This window comes from Eleutherodactylus coqui, chromosome 1, assembly GCF_035609145.1.
Source record: "Eleutherodactylus coqui strain aEleCoq1 chromosome 1, aEleCoq1.hap1, whole genome shotgun sequence".
Classification (NCBI taxonomy): domain Eukaryota; kingdom Metazoa; phylum Chordata; class Amphibia; order Anura; family Eleutherodactylidae; genus Eleutherodactylus; species Eleutherodactylus coqui.
Window position 1 is genome coordinate 49,290,165 of NC_089837.1, and position 24,599 is coordinate 49,314,763.

Sequence of the window (24,599 nt, forward strand, 5' to 3'; positions counted from 1 at the left end):
AGAAAGAGACACACACCGCGCAGAGAGAAAGAGACACACACCGCGCAGAGAGAAAGAGACACACACCGCGCAGAGAGAAAGAGACACACACCGCGCAGAGAGAAAGAGACACACACCGCGCAGAGAGAAAGAGACACACACCGCGCAGAGAGAAAGAGACACACACCGCGCAGAGAGAAAGAGACACACACCGCGCAGAGAGAAAGAGACACACACCGCGCAGAGAGAAAGAGACACACACCGCGCAGAGAGAAAGAGACACACACCGCGCAGAGAGAAAGAGACACACACCGCGCAGAGAGAAAGAGACACACACCGCGCAGAGAGAAAGAGACACACACCGCGCAGAGAGAAAGAGACACACACCGCGCAGAGAGAAAGAGACACACACCGCGCAGAGAGAAAGAGACACACACCGCGCAGAGAGAAAGAGACACACACCGCGCAGAGAGAAAGAGACACACACCGCGCAGAGAGAAAGAGACACACACCGCGCAGAGAGAAAGAGACACACACCGCGCAGAGAGAAAGAGACACACACCGCGCAGAGAGAAAGAGACACACACCGCGCAGAGAGAAAGAGACACACACCGCGCAGAGAGAAAGAGACACACACCGCGCAGAGAGAAAGAGACACACACAGCGCAGAGAGAAAGAGACACACACAGCGCAGAGAGAAAGAGACACACACAGCGCAGAGAGAAAGAGACACACACAGCGCAGAGAGAAAGAGACACACACAGCGCAGAGAGAAAGAGACACACACAGCGCAGAGAGAAAGAGACACACACAGCGCAGAGAGAAAGAGACACACACAGCGCAGAGAGAAAGAGACACACACAGCGCAGAGAGAAAGAGACACACACAGCGCAGAGAGAAAGAGACACACACAGCGCAGAGAGAAAGAGACACACACAGCGCAGAGAGAAAGAGACACACACAGCGCAGAGAGAAAGAGACACACACAGCGCAGAGAGAAAGAGACACACACAGCGCAGAGAGAAAGAGACACACACAGCGCAGAGAGAAAGAGACACACACAGCGCAGAGAGAAAGAGACACACACAGCGCAGAGAGAAAGAGACACACACAGCGCAGAGAGAAAGAGACACACACAGCGCAGAGAGAAAGAGACACACACAGCGCAGAGAGAAAGAGACACACACAGCGCAGAGAGAAAGAGACACACACAGCGCAGAGAGAAAGAGACACACACAGCGCAGAGAGAAAGAGACACACACAGCGCAGAGAGAAAGAGACACACACAGCGCAGAGAGAAAGAGACACACACAGCGCAGAGAGAAAGAGACACACACAGCGCAGAGAGAAAGAGACACACACAGCGCAGAGAGAAAGAGACACACACAGCGCAGAGAGAAAGAGACACACACAGCGCAGAGAGAAAGAGACACACACAGCGCAGAGAGAAAGAGACACACACAGCGCAGAGAGAAAGAGACACACACAGCGCAGAGAGAAAGAGACACACACAGCGCAGAGAGAAAGAGACACACACAGCGCAGAGAGAAAGAGACACACACAGCGCAGAGAGAAAGAGACACACACAGCGCAGAGAGAAAGAGACACACACAGCGCAGAGAGAAAGAGACACACACAGCGCAGAGAGAAAGAGACACACACAGCGCAGAGAGAAAGAGACACACACAGCGCAGAGAGAAAGAGACACACACAGCGCAGAGAGAAAGAGACACACACAGCGCAGAGAGAAAGAGACACACACAGCGCAGAGAGAAAGAGACACACACAGCGCAGAGAGAAAGAGACACACACAGCGCAGAGAGAAAGAGACACACACAGCGCAGAGAGAAAGAGACACACACAGCGCAGAGAGAAAGAGACACACACAGCGCAGAGAGAAAGAGACACACACAGCGCAGAGAGAAAGAGACACACACAGCGCAGAGAGAGAGACACACACAGCGCAGAGAGAGAGAGACACACACAGCGCAGAGAGAGAGAGACACACACAGCGCAGAGAGAGAGAGACACACACAGCGCAGAGAGAGAGAGACACACACAGCGCAGAGAGAGAGAGACACACACAGCGCAGAGAGAGAGAGCACACACAGCGCAGAGAGAGAGAGACACACACAGCGCAGAGAGAGAGAGACACACACAGCGCAGAGAGAGAGAGACACACACAGCGCAGAGAGAGAGACACACACAGCGCAGAGAGAGAGAGACACACAGCGCAGAGAGAGAGACACACAGCGCAGAGAGAGAGAGACACACACAGCGCAGAGAGAGAGAGACACACACAGCGCAGAGAGAGAGAGACACACACAGCGCAGAGAGAGAGACACACACAGCGCAGAGAGAGAGAGACACACACAGCGCAGAGAGAGAGACACACACAGCGCAGAGAGAGAGACACACACAGCGCAGAGAGAGAGACACACACAGCGCAGAGAGAGAGACACACAGCGCAGAGAGAGACACACACAGCGCAGAGAGAGACACACACAGCGCAGAGAGAGACACACACAGCGCAGAGAGAGACACACACAGCGCAGAGAGAGACACACACAGCGCAGAGAGAGACACACACAGCGCAGAGAGAGAGAGACACACACAGCGCAGAGAGAGAGAGACACACACACAGCGCAGAGAGAGAGAGACACACACAGGGCAGAGAGAGAGAGACACACACACAGGGCAGAGAGAGAGCGACACACACAGGGCAGAGAGAGAGACACACACAGGGCAGAGAGAGAGAGAGAGACACACACACAGGGCAGAGAGAGAGAGAGACACACACACAGGGCAGAGAGAGAGAGAGACACACACACAGGCAGAGAGAGAGACACACACAGGGCAGAGAGAGAGAGAGACACACACAGGCAGAGAGAAACACACAGCGCAGAGAGAGAGACACACACAGCGCAGAGAGAGAGAGACACACACAGCGCAGAGAGAGAGACACACACAGCGCAGAGAGAGAGACACACACAGCGCAGAGAGAGACACACACACAGCGCAGAGAGAGACACACACACAGCGCAGAGAGAGACACACACACAGCGCAGAGAGAGACACACACACAGCGCAGAGAGAGACACACACACAGCGCAGAGAGAGACACACACACAGCGCAGAGAGAGACACACACACAGCGCAGAGAGAGACACACACACAGCGCAGAGAGAGACACACACACAGCGCAGAGAGAGACACACACACAGCGCAGAGAGAGACACACACACAGCGCAGAGAGAGACACACACACAGCGCAGAGAGAGACACACACACAGCGCAGAGAGAGACACACACACAGCGCAGAGAGAGACACACACACAGCGCAGAGAGAGACACACACACAGCGCAGAGAGAGACACACACACAGCGCAGAGAGAGACACACACACAGCGCAGAGAGAGACACACACACAGCGCAGAGAGAGAGAGACACACACACAGGGCAGAGAGAGAGAGACACACACAGCGCAGAGAGAGACACACACAGCGCAGAGAGAGACACACACAGCGCAGAGAGAGACACACACAGCGCAGAGAGACACACACACAGCGCAGAGAGACACACACACAGCGCAGAGAGAGACACACACAGCGCAGAGAGAGACACACACAGCGCAGAGAGAGACACACACAGCGCAGAGAGAGACACACACAGCGCAGAGAGAGACACACACAGCGCAGAGAGAGACACACACAGCGCAGAGAGAGACACACACAGCGCAGAGAGAGACACACACAGCGCAGAGAGAGACACACACAGCGCAGAGAGAGACACACACAGCGCAGAGAGAGACACACACAGCGCAGAGAGAGACACACACAGCGCAGAGAGAGACACACACAGCGCAGAGAGAGACACACACAGCGCAGAGAGAGACAGACACACACACAGCGCAGAGAGAGAGAGAGACACACACACACACACAGGGCAGAGCGAGAGAGAGACACACACACACACAGGGCAGAGCGAGAGAGAGACACACACACACACAGGGCAGAGCGAGAGAGAGACACACACACACAGGGCAGAGCGAGAGAGAGACACACACACACAGGGCAGAGCGAGAGAGAGACACACACACACAGGGCAGAGCGAGAGAGAGAGACACACACACAGGGCAGAGCGAGAGAGAGAGACACACACACAGGGCAGAGCGAGAGAGAGAGACACACACACAGGGCAGAGCGAGAGAGAGAGACACACACACAGGGCAGAGCGAGAGAGAGAGACACACACACAGGGCAGAGCGAGAGAGAGAGACACACACACACACAGGGCAGAGCGAGAGAGAGACACACACACACACAGGGCAGAGCGAGAGAGAGACACACACACACACAGGGCAGAGCGAGAGAGAGACACACACACACAGGGCAGAGCGAGAGAGAGACCCACACACACAGGGCAGAGCGAGAGAGAGACACACACACACAGGGCAGAGCGAGAGAGAGACACACACACACAGGGCAGAGCGAGAGAGAGAGACACACACACACACAGGGCAGAGCGAGAGAGAGACACACACACACAGGGCAGAGCGAGAGAGAGACACACGCACACACACAGGGCAGAGCGAGAGAGAGACACACGCACACACACAGGGCAGAGCGAGAGAGACACACGCACACACACAGGGCAGAGCGAGAGAGAGACACACACACACACAGGGCAGAGCGAGAGAGAGACACACACACACAGGGCAGAGCGAGAGAGAGAGACACACACACACAGGGCAGAGCGAGAGAGAGACACACACACACAGGGCAGAGCGAGAGAGAGACACACACACAGGGCAGAGCGAGAGAGAGACACACACACACAGGGCAGAGCGAGAGAGAGACACACACACACAGGGCAGAGCGAGAGAGAGACACACACACAGGGCAGAGCGAGAGAGAGAGACACACACACAGGGCAGAGCGAGAGAGAGACACACACACACGCGGCACTAGTAGTAAGTAGGCAGCGTCCACACTGCTAAATTAGATCAAATAGACTTTATTCCCTCTGGTCTTGGGCTTGACAAAGATCTCAACAGTAGATCGAAACATTGTCACCGGGACCAGGGAGAATAAAGTCTAAAGTCTAAATGTTATCTAATTTACCAGTGTGGATGCTGGCTGCTTACTATTAGTGCTGGCATCAACAGGAAAATCTGCTCCACCAAGACATTGGTGTTATGTGAGTGCTGCGGGCATTATTCTTTTTTGATAACACACACACAGCAAAAAGAGACACCAACAACAGACAGAGAGAGAGACACACACAAGAGACAAAGAGAGAGGCACCCACAGCAGACAGACATATCCATGGCAGACACAGAGTGGGACTGAGAGAGAGACATACAGAGGGAAAGAGACAGAGAGAAATAAAGAGATAGAGAGAAACAATATATTACCGCAGGATACACCGAATATACTGGGGGCTCCACAGTAACATATACTATACTAAGTGGTGTAATATACCGACATGTAATACTAATTGACTGTTGACATGTCCCCAAAATGTGGAAGACCAAGTTGTGGACTGCGGACTGCTTGAGCTGAATCCTCACCTCGACAGTTCTTAAAACATTTACAACTGTTTCCAAGCTTTTTATGTTCAGTAGTGAACATTGGGTCAATCTAGTTTTAACTATTTAAGTTGAATAAAATGTCATTTGCCAATTGATTTCGATCTGTGTAATTCCTTTTGCTTTGTAGGCAAACCTACTGATCTGACTATAAAAATGAGTTTTGCAATTGGGAATATAATCATATCTATTATCTTTGGACAACGATTTGACTATCAGGATCCCGATCTGTTCAAAGTAATGTCAATCATAGATCAAAATGCAGGACTTTTTGGAAGCCCATCAGTTACGGTAATTTTGTTCTATATAAATTCGACATGTATAATACACATCTGTCACCTTTTTGATTAATACAGTATTAAAATAATGATGCCAATAGGGAATGAAAATATACCTCGACAGTGCAACCTTTTGGAAGCTCACTTCTCTATAAGTTCATGTCCAACCTTTTCACATGACAAAGACAAACAAGAATCTTCACAGTAGAAGAAGACAGCCATCTGTAGACAGGGGGTTTTGGTATGTTTGCCCCTCTGTTGGCTGAGGGCACTGTTGACTGAGTGAGAGGACTTTGATGTGGGTCTAGGGGAATTAAGGCTTACCTTGTGGATAGCACCAAGTTGGCATAGGAAGTCTTATACAGGATGAGCCATGGAAAAGCAGCCTGCCTCCAACAATACAGTGACTGGAAAAAATAATCCACTATCTCATTTTTCCTAAGCTTTAAGCAAGAACCAACATTAGAAAAGATGCTGGAAGTGGTCTTCATTTCCTTCTATGCACCTGTGGGTGCATTGCAACATGTCGGCTGATACTGCCTGCAGCTCTTCAACAGTGAGTTCATCCAGGGTATGCAGATTATTGGCATACACTTTATGCTTTAATTTTCCCCACAGATAAAAATTGTATGTAGAAATATCAGGGAATGTGGTGGCCATAACACCTTTCTCGTAGTTTGCTCTTCCATAAACAGTTCATGAATAGAGATGAGCGAACCTACTCGGCCACGCCCCTTTTTCACCCGAGTGCTGCGTTTTTCGAGTACTTCCGTACTCGGGCGAAAAGATTCGGGGGGCGCCGTGGGTGAGTGGAGGGTTGCAGCGGGGAGTTGGGGGGGGAGAAGGAGAGAGAGAGGGCTCTCCCCTGTTCCCCGCTGCTACCCCCCCCACTCCGCCACGCCTCCCCCCGCCCCCCGAATCTTTTCACCCGAGTACGGAAGTACTCGAAAATCGCGGTGCTCAATCGAGTAATTACTCGAAACGAGTATATTCGCTCATCTCTATTTATGAACTTGTGCCAGTGAGTTGCAGGAGGTGGGGCATGCTGTCCCATCTTGGAAAAAGCAATACATTCTTTCTTCTCTTCTTAGTTGCTTGTAAAACTGTCCAAACATGTCCAGATAAACCGCAATATCCATAGCTAACTCAAAGAAAATTGGACTCATTATTTGTGTTACTGGCACTGCGGACCAAACGCCAATTTTCTGGTAGGGCAGTGGTGTTTCGTGAGTCAGATGGGGATTTTCAGTAGATGAGTACCTCGTATTTGGTTAATTCGGGTGAGCTGATAAATGCAATTATACTTCATCTATCGTAAAGTACAGCAATGGGTCCAACAATCCTAGTCAGCAACTATATACAGTAATTTATGCCTTTATTTTATTGAGCTCTTTCAGTTCCTGCAAACACATGGTTTCTGGTTCAGAGATTCCAGTACTCAGTGACAGGTCATTCCTGATTCACCAACATGCTGGGGCAGTCTCCCAATTGGTTTTAGAGGGCTGTTTGTAATCCATTGCTGAAAGTCACAGACAACTTCAGATGTCCATTCTGATAGTCCTCAGTTTCTTCATATTGCTACAAATCTGGTTTGCTGCCATTTCAGAACCAGGCTCTGAATACAATGTATAGCAGATGGTTTTGTACCAGTATACTTGTTAGTGAAGGCCTCTTGCATTCCCTTAATTGGACATAGTCTTTCACAATAACTATTCGATATTGCAGGGGGAACACCAGGGGGCAGATTTATAAAAGCTGTCTTAAAGAAAATCTGTCTTTGTTGTCCATAGCAGCCAATCGCAATGCAGCTTTCATGTGTTATACTACTGAGATAAAATGAAAGGGCTATGGCCTCCTCCAAAGAGTGTGGTGTCAGGATTGAAGGCTATGTTTCCGTGGTTCAACCTGTATAAACCATGCAATACTCCCTGAGAAATAAGATATGCAAATAGGTAATAGAAAAGTAATCAGAAAAATATATATTCCTTTTGTCTCCATAGAATACGTTGGGGGCATTAGGCAAGCTAATATTACTAGAGGTTTCCTCTGAGAAGCAACAACGGGGGAAAATGAACATCTCTAAGTATCTGTTCACTAATCCATGAAGGTTCCTAGATTTTTTTACCATCAAAAACACTGAAAAACTCAAAAGGGAATCTGACAGGCCCATTAAAAATTAAACAGATTTGTGAGGAATTGTTGGTAGCCATTTCTAAAGAGATCTAGTATTGCTGTCATGGTTGTAATTGCTTAGAGTACATGTATGGCCGCCGTAGTGGTAGAAAAGGTGGTCTAACATAAATGTTTCTCCCACTACTTTCATTCTATGGCATTGCTGTTACACTACTGGCCTTAATTTTTGGCTCTCTTACTTCCAAGACAACAGTCTTAATTTTTTTCCCAGCATGGTTTTCTGCTTTACAGATGCTACATATATAAGTATTTTTAAAGGGGTTGTCCAGTTAGCAGGGTAGGACATGAACCACACTGATAGCTGTTCGCCAAGTCAGTGTGCTGCTTTCTGCAGGTAGCAGACAGCTCCTTTCTCACTGTACTGGCCAGGCTTGGTATTACAGACAGACCTCCAATTAAAGTCAATGGCCTGTAATACCAATGCTGGCCACTGCAATAGGAATGGAGCTGTCTACTTCCTGCAGAAATCAGCTAAGTGCATGAGTGCGCCAGCCCAGCAAACAGCTGATCAGCAAGGATGTCAGGCGGCGGATCCTTTCTGATCTACTGTTGATTATCTAGCCTAAGGATAGGCCATCAATGTTTTACAGTTGGGGAACCTTTTAAAACTTTTACCCTTAGTTTACTATTCTCCTAACCATCAGTGTTTTCTTTTGTAGCTCTATAATGTATTACCTTTCTTTCAATACCTGCCTCGTACCAACATAAAAATAAAAAAGAATATCAAGGAGTTGCTTACCTTCTTCAAGAAAAAAATAGCAGAACATCTTAAAACACTGGACAAAAATGACCAGCGTGGCTTTGTGGATGCATTTCTTATCAAACAGGAGGAGGTAAAAAATAATGCATAATTTACTTAGTAGCAAATGTTTTTGATACATAGATGGAAAATCCCTTCTTAGAATGATTCTGCCCCGATGATCAGCTGATCAAGGCAGGTCCAGGTTTCCCGTTTATATTAAGCTTTTCTCTAGCAGTTGCTATTGTAGAGTTCTTCAGTCATTTGGTTATTCTGTGTTTCCCCAAAAATAAGACCCTTTCTTATTGTAATTTTTGCCTTCGAAAAGGAACAGGGTCCTTTTTTGGGGGATGTTTTATAATGCTTACCTAGCAGGTGCTGTACAGGTCCCTCCCGATGCTCTCCGTAGTTCTGGCAGGATTCTGTGCAGTTCTCAGAGCTGTCAAAACATTGCTTGCTAGTAATGGTTTGAAAAGCAATACTTACCAGGACGGCGCGTGCTTGTTAGGTATTTCTTTTTTTTTTTTTTCATGTATTGTGGTTAGGGCTTATTTTTGGGGTTATTATTTTTATTGTTAGCCGTTTATTCGTTCACGACCCTCGGCGACCCTAAAGGCAAGCTCCCTCCATGTCTTTCGGTTTAGCACTGCTTCTTTCAGTTGTGTGATATCCCTGCCAGTATCAGCCATCGTGTTCTTTGGCGGCCGGGTCTTCTTTTGCCACTGATCTGTTCAAGCATTATAGATTTTTCTAGCGACTCTGCTTGCATTACATGGCCGAAATACGTGAGCCGGAGTCTGGTCATCTTGCCCTTCAGTGATTGATCAGGTCTTATATGATTCAGGACTTCTCTGTTTGTTACTCTTGCTGTCCAAGGCATACGCAGCAGCTTTCACCAGCACCACAGCTCAAACGCATCAATCCTCCTTTTAGCAGCTTTTTTTGCAGTCCAGCTCTCACATCCATATATGGCTATGGGGAAAAAGATGGTTTGCACTATCCTGCGTTGAGTCGCTATGCCAATATCCCTACTTTTCCAGATTTTGTCCATGTTTATCATTGCTCTTTGTCCCAATGCTATCCTACTTTTAACTCTGACATGGATTCTCCAGCCTGGTCAATTTTTGAGCCAAGTAAGGTGAAATCTCGCATGCATTCTATGACCTCATTGCAGATTTTGATTTGAATTTGGCCAATTTTTGCAGTTTCAGTCTAAGCATAATTTTAGTCTTCTTTAAATTCAGGTAGAGGCCCATTTTTTCACTTTCAGTTTTAATGTTACATTTATTCACTGAATGTATTCCTAAAACGTAACTTTTACTAAACAATATTTTAAAATTTCAAGGTGCCTCACTGACACAACGTGACATAGACAAACATACATGTACAAGAACAGCTCTATGTTGAGCTAGTAATAAAAGATGCTAGGAGAAAAAAAGCCCCATATGAGTGAATGGCTCATATAGCGAGAGGAAGGCACCTATACACGAAATTAGTATATGTTGGTGCCAACCAACAATGGTACAAGGCTAATGACCGAAACTGCGGTCAAGCAACTCATGGGTATCACGAGTCTCTCAAAAGAGAATAATGGACCAATGCCAGAAGTGGATGAGTTGATTCACGAATGAAATTTAATTTGTATTTGGTTCTTGGTTCGACGCATTTCCATCAGAGTACTGACTTCATCAGGAACCTATTATTATAGAAGAGTTGTACTAAGAATGGGTATGATAACCCTAGCTGATATGGCAAAACAAGGCTGCCGTAGCTTGGCATAGAACGAGTGCAACGATACTGCAAGGCCTGATGATGGTAGTATGCGGGCCCTTGGACCGTGCACCCCTCTCAAAAACCCCTAAAGGGTGGACAATTACCACCAAGGACAGTAGCCTAGAAGCACAACCAGTGCAGACAGACGGTCGCCCAAAAATAGTGGTTAGCCAGCGAGCCTTAAATTAAGCCAAAAAGTAGATACTTGTAACCAATCTATTCTAAAGCCACGAGATTCAATGCTGTTACTAGTAGGGCAAAATACCCAGTAAAGATAGATCAAGTAGGAGAGAGAGAGCTATGCAGCAGCACCTCCAGTCTGGATGGTAGACTGGAGGATAATGAGGTCTATGAGAGAATGTGTCTCCTTATAAAGCAGCTGAGAGGTTGATGCCCCAAGAGGGGTGTGATCCCATTAGCCAATAGATGCGCAAGGGTAGAGTTAGAGTACGCCCCCTTGGGAGGATAATCGACACCTGTTGTAAAAAGAAAAAAAAAAGAAAGAAACAGTACTGAAGCCACCTTTCGGTGGTGATACATAAGTTTGCTCCAGTATGTGGACGAGCGGTGTATGCCTTTATTCAGCACAAAGTCCGATCGGTAATGATGCCATATTCCGAAGCCGATGATGGCCAGTGGTGACGTAATCGCGTATGTGCGTGGTCACGTGACCGAGGATCACGTGTGGAGGAGGAGTCGGTCGCGAGTATATTCCCCGCTCTGTATGAACTGCAGGGACGGAAGGCAATGATGCAGGCACTCACGGTGAAGTCACATGACGGAGTGTCATAGATAGGGGGAGGAGCCAATATCGGAAACCTGCCCCAATGTGTGGGGTATGAATGCCGGCTTGCTATGGCAACGGGGACACTTACAGGGTCTCATGGAAGGGGCGGGGGACTGACCTGAACTACCCTTTTATCATATAGATTGATGGATAATAGAAATATTGGCGATCTGTATGTATCCATAATGGAAGGGATGTGTAAACCAGCTATTGTAGATGCAGTAAATGGTAAAAAGATAGTGCGCTCTGCAACGATTGCATCATATATCAGAAGAAAGTGATTATAAGAAAGATCAATATATATGATTATAAAAAATATTCCATGATGCTGGACCCATTTTGGGGAATGCAGAGTCTCACAACACTACCCTTGTCAGTATTAGTAATAAATATACTATTGCCAATAGGCCCTTAGCGGAATTATTCATATTAGCTGGTGAGACCGACCTACCAAAAATGTTAAACAGATGATAGCCTAGGTAATGGGATAGGTATCGAAGATAGGATAAAACCAAATTGTGAAATGCTCACTCCCATGATGGAGTTTATGGTAACACAAGCAGTCATAAGAAACAGCCAAACGGAAGGGTTTCATTAAAGGGGTTGTCCCGCGGCAGCAAGTGGGTCTATACACTTCTGTATGGCCATAATAATGCACTTTGTAATGTACATTGTGCATTAATTATGAGCCATACAGAAGTTATAAAAAGTTTTTTACTTACCTGCTCCGTTGCTAGCGTCCTCGTTCCCATGGAGCCGACTAATTTTCGCCCTCCGATGGCCAAATTAGCCGCGCTTGCGCAGTCCGGGTCTTCTGCTTTCTTCAATGGGGCTCCGTGTAGCTCCGTGTAGCTCCGCCCCGTCACGTGCCGATTCCAGCCAATCAGGAGGCTGGAATCGGCAATGGACCGCACAGAAGAGCTGCGGTCCACGGAGGAAGAGGATCCCGGCGGCCATCTTCAGCAGGTAAGTATAGAAGTCACCGGAGCGCGGGGATTAAGGTAAGCGCTTAGCAGGTTTTTTTTTACGTCCCTGCATCGGGGTTGTCTCGCGCCGAACGGGGGGGGGGGGGGGGGTTGGAAAAAAAAAAACCCCGTTTCGGCGCGGGACAACCCCTTTAAGGCCATTTGGGGAAACTGAGTCCAGACGGAAGATCCACTGAGATTCCTTTTTTAATACTTTTCGGTTGGTGTCGCCTCTCCTTACGAAACTGCGGATGCATTCGACGCCCTGAAATTTGATGTTAAACATATCGTCAGCGTGGATTTGGCGCATATGGTTAGCTAGTGGGGTACTTTCCCCCCTCCTAATGTTGCCCACGTGCCCCAAGATACGTCTACGGAATTCCTGTATGGTCTTGCCGACGTAGTTCTTGGGGCACGGGCAGGTAGCAACGTAGACCAGATGTGATGATCTACAGTTGACGAAGTCTCGTCTCGTATGAGGCACCAGTCGTGGCACAACAGAATTTCTTCCCTTTCTGAATGAAGGGACATGCTTCACAATCATTACATGGGAAGGTACCGTTGGGTCGAGCTGACCCCAGCCATGTGTGTCTACTCTGGTCTGTGTCAAGATGACTTTTGATGATGTGATCTCTAAGGTTCCTACCCCTTCGGAATGTGAAGAGTGGAACATCCAGGATAGCAACTTTAATATCAGGGTCATCTTTCAAGATATGCCAATATTTCTGCAATAATTCTTGCATGAAGGGTACTCCATCGTCATAGGTGCCAATCACCCTTGCCGTCTTGGTAGATGGTTTTTGCCCGTGGTTTCAATAAGGTTATTCGATCTTGTTTTTTTGCAAAATCAAAGGCTTGATCGATAATTTTAGAGGGGTATCCCCTCTGGAGAAATCTCTCCTTTAATTTGATGCCCTCATTCAAAAATGTGGCCTCTGATGAGCAATTCCTCTTTAGCCTTAAAAAATTGTCCTTTAGGGATCCCACGGCGTAGGGGGTAGGGGTGACAGCTCTGCCAGGACAGCACGCTATTAGTGGCTGTCTTTTTTTCTATATAGTGTGGTGGATAGGTACCCTTGAGCGGTTTTTGAAATACAGATGTCCAAGAAGGCCAAGGACTGTTCCTGTATTTCAGAAGTGATCTTAAGATTGATGTCGTTGACATTTAAATGTAGGACAAAAGATTGGAACTCTGCCATTGTCCCCGACCAGAGGAGGAAGACGTCGTCGATGTAGCGGTGCCAGGTTAGAATTTTCTCCGTCCACATACTGTTACCCTCGGAAAAGACAAGATGCTCCTCCCACCAGCCCAGGAACAGATTTGCGTAAGATGGGGCAGCTGGGCTCCCCATCGCGGAGCCCCTGAGCTGGTGGAGGATCCTGCTGTTAAATAAGAAATAATTGTGGGTGAGTATGAATTCAAGGAGGTCAAGTACAAACTGGTTGTGTCTAACCTAGTCGCAACCGCGCTGCTTGAGGAAATGATGTACCGCTCTTATGCCGATGTGATGCAGTATAGAGCTATATAGAGCCTCAATATCAAGGGAGGCTAGGTACACCCCCTTTTCCACATGTATACCCTCCAGATGTCGTAAGATATCCGGAGTGTCCTGGACGAAGGATGGAAGCGATTGTACGAATGGCCGTAAAATTTTGTCAATATAGATCCCGCTGTTTTGAGAAAGGTTATAAACCCCCGAAACTATGGGCTTCCCTTTAAGGGGATGGAGTCCCTTATGCACCTTAGGAAGGGAGTAAAATGTGGCCACTTGTGGGTGCGTGGGGAGGAGAAAGTCATATTCCATTTTGTCAATGCAGGAGTCCTGAAGAACTTGGTCTAGGAGAACCTTAAGGGAACCCCTGAAGGTATCCGTGGGATCCTGGGACAAGGTCCTATATGTAATTGTGTCATTGAGAATTCTGTTGCACATGGCGACATAGTCGATGCGTGAGAGGATGACTATGTTGCCACCCTTGTCCGGGCCTTGATTATTATGTTGCGGTTATTCTCAAGACTCTTAAGGGCCTCTAGTTCTTTTGAGGACAAGTTCTTCTTTCTGTTAGGGGGACTGGACAGTTCTTAATTTCATTTTGAATGATTTTTTCAAAAATGTCCACATATGGAGACTGCCCCTGAGGAGGAAATTTGGTGCTGTTAGGTTTGAGATCTGTAAATGGTCCTCCTCCCCTCCCTCTAGAGTTGTCCTGTTCTAGAGTTTCCAGTTCCCTTAATGCGAACATATCGCTAGGTTCTAAACCAAATTCCAAAGCCCTTTTACGATATGGGTGCCACCACTGATCCCATGTTGGTCACCTCAGACAAGTTACAGATTATCAATTTATCGTCATATGTCTTGTCCCGACGTGCCAGTTCAACAGGTTTGTCTGGACGAAGGACATGGCCCTCTTCTTGAGGAAGCTGAGATGGATCAAACATTTTGCAATCAATGATCGTAAAAAGGCTTTGGAATTGATAATCTGGCATTCATACCCCACACATTGGGGCAGGTTTCCGATATTGGCTCCTCCCCCTATCTATGACACTCCGTCATGTGACTTCACCGTGCGTGCCTGCAGCATTGCCTTCCGTCCCTGCAGTTCATACAGAGCGGGGAATATACTCGCGACCGTTCTCCTCCACACGTGATCCTCGGTCACGTGACCACGCACATACGCGATTACGTCACCACTGGCCATCATCGGCTCCGGAATATGGCATCATTACCGATCGGACTTTGTGCTGAATAAAGGCATACACCGCTCGTCCACATACTGGAGCAAACTTATGTATCACCACCGAAAGGTGGCTTCAGTACTGTTTCTTTCTTTCTTTTTTTTTTTTTCTTTTTACAACAGGTGTCGATTATCCTCCCAAGAGGGCGTACTCTAACTCTACCATTGCGCATCTATTGGCTAATGGGATCACACCCCTCTTGGGGCGTCAACCTCTCAGCTGCTTTATAAGGAGACACATTATCTCATAGACCTCATTATCCTCCAGTCTACCATCCAGACTGGAGGTGCTGCTGCATAGCTCTCTCTCTCCTACTTGATCTATCTTTACTGGGTATTTTGCCCTACTAGTAACAGCATTGAATCTCGTGGCTTTAGAATAGATTGGTTACAAGTATCTACTTTTTGGCTTTATTTAAGGCTCGCTGGCTAACCACTATTTTTGGGAGACCGTCTGTCTGCACTGGTTGTGCTTCTAGGCTACTGTCCTTGGCGGTAATTGTCCACCCTTTAGGAGTTTTTGAGAGGGGTGCACGGTCCAAGGGCCCGCATACTACCATCATCAGGCCTTGCGGTATCGTTGCACTCGTTCTATGCCAAGCTACGGCAGCCTTGTTTTCCCATATCAGCTAGGGTTATCGTACCCATTCTTAGTACAACTCTTCTACAATAATAGGTTCCTGATGAAGTCAGTACTCTGACGGAAATGCATCGAACCAAGAACCAAATACAAATTAAATTTCATTCGTGAATCAACTCATCCACTTCTGGCATTGGTCCATTATTCTCTTTTGAGAGACTCGTGATACCCATGAGTTGCTTGACCGCAGTTTCAGTCATTAGCCTTGTACCATTGTTGGTTGGCACCAACATATACTAATTTTGTGTATAGGTGCCTTCCTCTCGCTATATGAGCCATTCACTCATATGGGGCTTTTTTTCTCCTAGCATCTTTTATTACTAGCTCAACATAGAGCTGTTCTTGTACATGTATGTTTGTCTATGTCACGTTGTGTCAGTGAGGCACCTTGAAGTTTTAAAATATTGTTTATTAAAAGTTACGTTTTAGGAATACATTCAGTGAATATTTCTAATAAAAGACTCGTCTTTCTCGGTATTCCTCTGCGAGTTTCAAGTTTTAATGTTACATATCAGCTGCTTCAGACCTGCTTCTGTTTCTGCAAGCAGAGTTGTGTCATCCGCATAACTGAGATTGTTCTTGTTTCTTCCATATATTTTCACCCCAAATTACAATTAATCTAAAAGGGATTTTATTAGCTTGACTAGATGTGCTGATACGCACAGCTCTTGTAGGGTATGCCATAGCTTGTCTAGGTCAACAGTCAAAGTCCTTGATGTAGTTGATGAAGCACATGTAGATGTGCTTCATCAAGGTTGTGCTTTTCAGGGCAGGGCTTATATTTCAAGCCCCCCTCACCCCTTTCCCCCTGAAAATCATAGTATGGCTTAGTTTAGGGGTAGGTCTTATTTTCGGGGGCAACAGTTCCAAAATTCATCAAATAGAGTGCCAAATACTGAACTGTGATTCGTCACTCTGAAGAACACATTTCCACTGCTCTGAAGTCCTGTGACAATGTGCTTTACAGCACTCTAGCTGTCACTTCGCATTGAGCATACCAATCTTAGGCTTGAAGAGCTCAAAAAACAGAGGCATCTGTTAGTGTTAAGACCCTCCGTAAGCATGGTTACCTTGATATAGTGGATGGGCCCATATAGTTGATGGAAATCCCTTTTCAACCCACTCTACTAATGTACCATCAGAGTGACCTCAATCAAGTATAGGCCTCTTTACCCTGTTTATATCAGGACAATTATATGGGTTCATACTAATTAGAAAATAGTTTTACAAAAAGTTAATGTGTCTTCTCTGGATGTGAAGATTGCCTTTTCTTGTAAATGTTAGCAGAAACTTGTGAAGTGACTGTAGACAGTAAGCCAAAACATGTGGCAGCAGCACTCAGACACATTTAATATCTGATTAGACATGCAAAACATGGTTGTATATACTAACCACATAAAAATGCAAGGTTCTTGGCACATATATTGATCAAACTATATGGACCCATCCGCCATGTCCAGGTGATCATGCTTACAGACTGGTCCTAACACTAACAGATACCTTTCTTCTGTGACTGAGCCTCAAATTGATTCAGAATAGCAGGATACCAGGCTATATGGTCTAATTAAGATGACTTGCATAAAATAATGGGATCCTACCTTTTCACTCCTTGAATAGGCTTGGAGAAGCATACAGGGTGCAAGATCAAGAGGAGATTGCCAGAGATTTCTTTCTTATAAAAACGTCATCTCATTATTTCCTCCATACAATGTCTGTCTTGTATGGAGGAAATAAAGAGATGAAGTTTGAGAAAGAAATCTCTGGCAATCTTCTCTTGATCTTGCACCCTGTATGCTGCTCCAAGCCTGTTCAAGGAGTGATTTGATGTATATTTGGATGACGGGTCCACATCCTTAAGGAGCGCGCATCATTATTCCCGGTGGTGAGTTCACCCCAGGAGTATTATCTGAGTACGTTTAAGTGTTGTGCGGTTACGTGGTGGATTTTGATCCTACCTTTTAGCAGATACCACTCTTTAGGCCTGGGCCTTCAATTGAATCCAGGGAAAGTAGACCTAAAGAGAGGTGTCTGCTAAAGGTGGGAACCCATTTCTCCCAAGTCCTCTTAAATATACCATATAGTCTGGCACCCTTTTACGCGGAATCAATTTGAGGCTCAGGCCCAAAGAAGAGGTTTCTGTTAGTGTTAGGACCCATCTGTAAGCATGGTCGCCTTGACGTAGTGGATCGACCCATATAGTTGGATAAAAATGGATGCCAAGAACCTTGCATTTTTATGTGGTAAGTATATACAACAATGTTATGCATTTCCAATCCGATATTAAATGTGTGAGTGCTGTTGCCAAGTGTTTCTGCTTGCACTGCATTGTCACAGCCATGGTTTACGTGCACCTATACATTTAATTTTTTTGTTGAATGTGTTGACCTTGTATTTTTGCTATACACTGCAAGCCCTCATGGGCAGGGTTCTCACTCCTCTTCCTCAGTATTTAAGTCAATTAGTCTACTTTTTTTTTTCTTTTTCTATTTGTACTGTACTCTGCTATTAACAGAACTTAAGAATAATTAACTTATTCTATGTTCTATATTTCCATTTAGGAAAAATCGGATCCCAACACTTATTTCCATAAAAAGAATCTTCTGAGCATCTTAATAACCTTATTTATGGCTGGAACAGAAACCACATCATCTACTATACGATGGGCCATCTTATTTATGATACAGAATCCCGAAATCCAGAGTAAGTTCTTGCTACCCTAAAGAGCTCTCCACTTTTGGCAATCCCTTCTCGTTACAACAGTTCATAGACAACAGGCTGACCTCTGCCATGTCCCTTATCAAAATCTATGGGGAAATCAAACACTGACAGCACCCCACAGGGGAAATTAAGTATTGTCCAGTGCCCATTCGTATCAATGGGAAATCTATGTAATGCAGGACAGGACAGGTGCTAAAAAGTGAGACCTATTTCTTGTAACCTTTACCAAAACTTTACCTATAATATGCTGAATTGATATTACCAGACAGTTGGTCGCGGACAGAACCAGAAACTAAATAAATTAATAGAACTAACATAACATTTTTCTTTTTCATAATGCCACACATTAGAGCGAGTACATGATGAAATTGATAAAGTGATTGGATCAGCCGTACCGCGGATTGACCATCGTAAAGATATGCCTTACACCAATGCTGTAATTCATGAGACTCAGAGACGGGCCAATATAGTACCAATGAATCTTCCTCGAGAAACTACCAAAGATATTATTTTTCAGGGCTACTATCTACCAAAGGTAAGAGTTGTTGATGTGGTCTTTGGGTTTATATAGTCTTACTATAATCCTATGCTTCACTGTTCAATTACTATCCGATATTGTTTCATTTTCTCAATGGGCACAATCATTGTTAGATTTTAAAGTGATGGTGGAAGATACAGCTGGGAGAGTATGTGGTCAGTTTGCCTGGGCAATGTTTCGGCAGGTAACCTACTTTTTATGCTATGACATTAGGAGTATGAGTGGCCTACATTTTTCTGTTCCAGTGGTCAGGACTGAAGGAATATTTTATTCCAGCCATTTAAGCCTTTGATCAGCATGGTCAAGAGTGACCAGGGCATAATCAAAGTGGACTTCCTTTTAAATTAGGACATTGGGTTCAGTACATGAAAACCCTGAATGAGGACTAGGGCATCTACGTGCAGACATATAAAGGCCCCCTGGGCTGTCTGTACACTAAGCATGTTGTTAAGGCCAGGGGCATTACTACAGTTGTTGCAGAGGATATGGTGGCATCTGGACCTAAAAACTTAGTTGGCTGATAAGATCTGCCTTCTGCACTGGCACTATAAATAAAGCAATACTTTCAAGGGTCACTGTTACAGATTTTACATTGGTGACCAGCAGCTTGAAACTGCACATCTGGTTATAGTACACTAATTGTTAGAGCTCCTTCAAACTTAAGAATATGAAAATATGGTTAAAATAAGGCTGTATATAAAGGCGCTAAGAGAAAGGGGCTTTACTGGATTTCATGTCAAAGGTACTGTTTGATGAGGTGGCTTAGAAATAAGCCCTGTTGACTATTTGGTTGAACTGAGTTGGCCCAATGGGCTTCTATACTTATAGTGCTTTAATATGTTACCCTCACCCTTTCAACATAAAGAAGAGTGCAAATACCAAAGAAAAGATTGCTCTCCCCTTCTATAGCTTGTATTAATATAATGATGTTTTAAGCATCTTAATATGTTATAAGTTGCATTGCCTTTAATTTGCAGGAGTGCTTGCGGGGGCCCGTGGGAGGGGTGGGCTCTGGGGTTTTCGCAGCTGTGGCTGCCCCCTGAGGCCCGGGCTATGGTGCGCTGCTGGTGCATGAAGAGTAATTAGAGATGTTGTGTCGGGCATTGTAGGCTCTCGGGGAGCTGAGTGGGAGGTGGCTCTCTGGTGGCCTCATCCAACTTTGGTGGGCTGAGTAAAAGCATGAAATGAAGTCAACCAAGCAGGAATAGTGCTTAGGCTTATACATTGCAAAATGGTACTATGGTGCTTGCGTTCTCCACCTGACTAGTTACTTGTTTACCTAGTTGAGCAGGTGTCTATTCTTGACAGTTTCTAAGTTTGTTATATATACGATAATTTTAAATACTTTTTATCACTCTCCATAGTCTGTCTGGTTCTTCTCCAGACCTACTACACCCCAGCACACCAATTCCAAACAGATGACAACCCTTCCCAACATGCCCCTTTCTCTTCCCCCTCAAATAGAAACAACAACATTTACCACTTTTATTACAAAAGGTCTCAATTCACCTAATAAACGACATCATATAATTTGGCTACTGAAAAAATCAGGTACTAAAGTAGCTTTCTTCGAGGTGAGACACTTCAAAATTGTCAAAATCTCTACCCTCCCAAGAAATTATTTTTCACATTAGTATTATAGCTGTAACCCAATGTCAGCATCCAAAGGAGTCTCTATAGCTCTTCACAAGGGTCTCCCATTTTGTTATGAGCAGCAATACGCAGATGTGTAGGGGAGGTACATTTTTGTAAGAGGCACAATCCATAAGGTACATTACACTCTAGCAGATATATACCCTCCCAATACATATCAAACCAAATGGTTCTTGGATACACTCAGTAGGTTAAAATCTTTTGCAGTGGGTCACATAATATTGGGAGGTGATCATTCCCCAGTGCATGTGTCGTGGCCTGAATCTGGTAGGGTTCACTCAAAGGAAAATACTGGATTAGTTCTAGCTGCGGTGTTGTCATCCAATACAGACCCAAGCACTGACATAACTAACAGATACACAAGGCATATGATAAAAATTGCGAATAAATACATTTGTGACGCCAATGTCTCTTGTTAGTATCACAGAAATACGTGTACATGTAAGGGAAAAATAACACTAAGAATCAATTAAAGTAAACCAGAGACACAGAGTTTACCTAGAAGTGATAAAGAAATTATACACCAATATGGATGATTCAAAAGATAAAAAAAAGGTTTGTATTGAATTTACAAAATATTGTGAGAAAAACTTAAAGGGCGATTAGCAACCCTTAAGGCTCTCTATACAGGACCCGATGTTATAGAGGGGAAGACTTTAATTTACCCTGGGTAACTAGAGGATCCCTAGTCTCGACTGGGAATGTATGGAGGGGATGAAGGCACTGAACCACCCCACTAGTCTTTCTAGAAGTAGTTTCACCCTGCTGAATTAACTGTCTCCTACTAAGCTGACGCCATTATTAAGCCCCGCTGTCAGCCACCAACCGACATCCTCTCACCACTTTTGATGACTTCTCTGCTTCATCTGGTACCTCTTCTCCTTCTCTGAGCTGTCACTCTCTGACTTTTTCTCTGTTTCTTCTGTCAGCTGTCTCTTTTTTTTGCCTCTTCTCCTGTTAGCTTCCTATGACACTGCTCTGCTTCAGTTGTCAGCTGTTTTCTCTCTCCTCTTCTCCTGTCGCTCTCCGTCCCCTCCAATGGTCACCTCCTCCTCTCTAATTTCTTCTGCTCTGTTTTTGGCCTTCTTCCTCTTCAATGGCTGGACTCCTCCTGACTGACAACGTACACACATTTAAAATTACTCTGACATAACTAACTCTGCCCCCTGACTCTGACATCACCAGACTCCACCCTCTCCAGCTTCAGAATGGCCACTGTGACTATGAAAACCTGATAGTGGGAGAAACCAGGGGGGTTCTCCCAGAGGGCACCTCCACTGGCCCAGGAGGAATACAGAGGATGATCCTCAGGGACTTACTGATCCCAAAAATACCCTGTGCGACCTTAGGGGCCACTACACATGCTACTTTAAATATCCTAGCAAGTGTTCTTTGGGAGTGGAGATGGCAACTAATTGAGTCCGTACTAAGAGAGGAGGAGTCTTGGGCAGAGAAACTTAAGATTAGTGGAATTCTTTAAAATTAACTCCAGAGACGACAAAAATTTGCCCATCATATGGGAAAAGCACAAAGCATTTATAAGAGGGATCTTTATCTCTATTGGATCTAAATAAATAAAAAAACATAAGCAAAAAGAAATTGTTAACATTCTCACACAGATAGCTGCTCTGGAACAAAAGGGAAAGCTTTCAGATCTTGTCAGGGTGCAACTAAAGCTTAACCTCTTAGTGACGAAGCCTGTTTGCGCCTTAGTGACGGAGCCAAATTTTGAAAATCTGACATGTGTCACTTAACATAGCATAACTCCGTAAAGGCTTTACATAACCAAGTGATTCTGACATTGTTTTTTCGCCACATGTTGTACTTCATATAGGTGGAAAAAATAGACTGATAGAATTTATGAATATTTATTAAAAGTGCCAATATTGGTAAACTTTTGAAAAAATTGTCATTTTTTTCACATTTTCAACTGTAATTACGCAAATATGTGCAAACATACTGTGCAAATTTTTGCTAAGATATATATTTTCATCAGTTTACTTTATTCTGGACGCTCATTTGAAAAACTTTCATTTTTTTATTTATTTTTTTTCAACCATTTAGGAGACGTACAAATTTAACATTACTTTCAGCATTTTGAGGAACACTTTGTTTTCCTACATCAAGCCAAGATTGCAAAGGCTCATAGATGTCAGAATGATAGATACCACCACAAGTGACCCAATTTTAAAAACTACACCCCTTAATGTATTCACTGAGGGGGTCAGGAGTATTTTGACTGTATAGTTTTTTTTTTCAGTAGTTAATGCAATTTAGAAGAGAAAAAATAAAAAATTCACATTTTTTCAAATATGTCATTTTAAAGACATATATATTTTTTTTATAGTGCACATGAGAATAAGGAGTGACACCCCAAAATTGATACCCCTGTTTGTCCTGTTTTCATAAACATACCCATTGTGGCCCTAATATTATGTTTGTATGCACAAGGGGGTCCAAAATGTAAGGAGTAGTCTGTGACTTTCAGAACAGATATTTTCCTTGAAGGCCTTTTAGGCTCCATAGCACATTTGTAGAGCTCTTGAGCAGCCAAAACCATAGAGGACGCCCACAAATGACCCCATTTTGAAAACTAAACCCCTTAACGAAATTATCTAGGTGTGTACTGATCATTTTGACCCCACAGTTTTTGAATGAATTCAAGCAAAGCAGAAGGAAAAAATTATGAGTTTCGTTTCTTTGGCAATTCTGTCATTTTAAAAACAGCTCTTTTTTTTTTTGTACAGCACACACATGAATGACGACTTGCACCCCAAAATGGATACCCCTGTTTCTCCCGTGTTCAGAGACATACCCATTTTGGCCCTAATCTTCTATCTTGATCCACAATGGGGCCCAAAATGAAAGGAGTAATCGGTGGCTTTGCGAACAGAAATTTTGCTTGAAGGCCTTTTATGCCCCATTACCCACTTGTGGAACTGTTGAGCTACCAAAACCGTACAGAACCCCCACAAATGATCCCATTTTAAAAACTAGACACCTTAAGAAATTCATCTAGGGGTCTACTGAGAATTTTCACCCTACAATTTGTGAATAAATCTAAGCAAAGCAGTAGGAAAAAAATTACGATTTTCATTTTTTTGGCAATTGTGTCAATTTAAAAACTGTTTTGTTTTGTACAACACACATATGAATGAAGACTTTCACCCCAAAATGGATACCCCTGTTTGTGCCGTATTCAGAAACATACCCATTGTGGCCCTAATCTACTTACAGGACACATGGCAAGGCCTATAATGGTAGGAACACCCATTGGACTTCAGGGTACAACTGAATTAATTTCAGGCCCCATTGCCCACTTTTAGAGCCACTGAGGGGCCAAAACGATAAAGAACCCCCACAAATGACCCCACTTTGAAAACTAAACCCCTTATCGAGTTCATCTAGGGGTGTACTGCATATTTTGACCCCACAGTATTTGAATGAATCTAAGCAAGGCAGAAGGAAAAAATTACGATTTTCGTTTTTTTGGCAATTCTGACAATTTAAAAACAGTCTTTTTTTGTACAGTGTACATAGGAATGAAGACGTTCATCCAAAAATGGATACCCCCGTTTGTCCCATGTTCAGAAACATACCCATTGTGGCCCTAATCTACTTACAAGACACATGACTAGGCCTATAATGGAGGGAACACCGTTGGATTTCAGGGCACAACTGAATAAATTACAGGCCCCATTGCTCACTTGTGCGGGAAAAAAAAAATTGACTCCCTAAAAATAATCCCCCCACCCCACACACACACTCCGCGCCCTTTTTGGCGTTCCCCAAATCTTAGATAAAAGTAATAATGTGAACAGTGTTTTTTTTTTTTTTTCTTCGAAGACATGGGTAATTAAGGGGGCCTGGTTGGGATGGGTACATCGGGCATCCCCCCTCTCATGCTTTTTGTGGGGTACTTCTTGACATCCGTGGCAGGGATGGGGTGTAAGGCTGGGTTCACACTGGACGAATTTCGTCCGGGATTTCGCTGCTGCAAAACCGCCTGCGGC

At 44.9% G+C, this 24,599-nt stretch overlaps 1 protein-coding gene across 1 annotated transcript in view; it reads left to right on the forward strand.

Moving 5' to 3' along the window:
* LOC136620584 (cytochrome P450 2K6-like) overlaps positions 1 to 24,599 on the forward strand; it is a 63,813-nt gene that overhangs the window by 25,842 nt on the left and 13,372 nt on the right. Inside the window, exons 4-7 of the mRNA XM_066595448.1 lie at positions 5,700 to 5,860; positions 8,700 to 8,873; positions 18,236 to 18,377; positions 18,746 to 18,930. Of these exons, the coding sequence (XP_066451545.1) occupies positions 5,700 to 5,860; positions 8,700 to 8,873; positions 18,236 to 18,377; positions 18,746 to 18,930 (662 nt within the window). The remainder of the gene's footprint in view (positions 1 to 5,699; positions 5,861 to 8,699; positions 8,874 to 18,235; positions 18,378 to 18,745; positions 18,931 to 24,599) is intronic.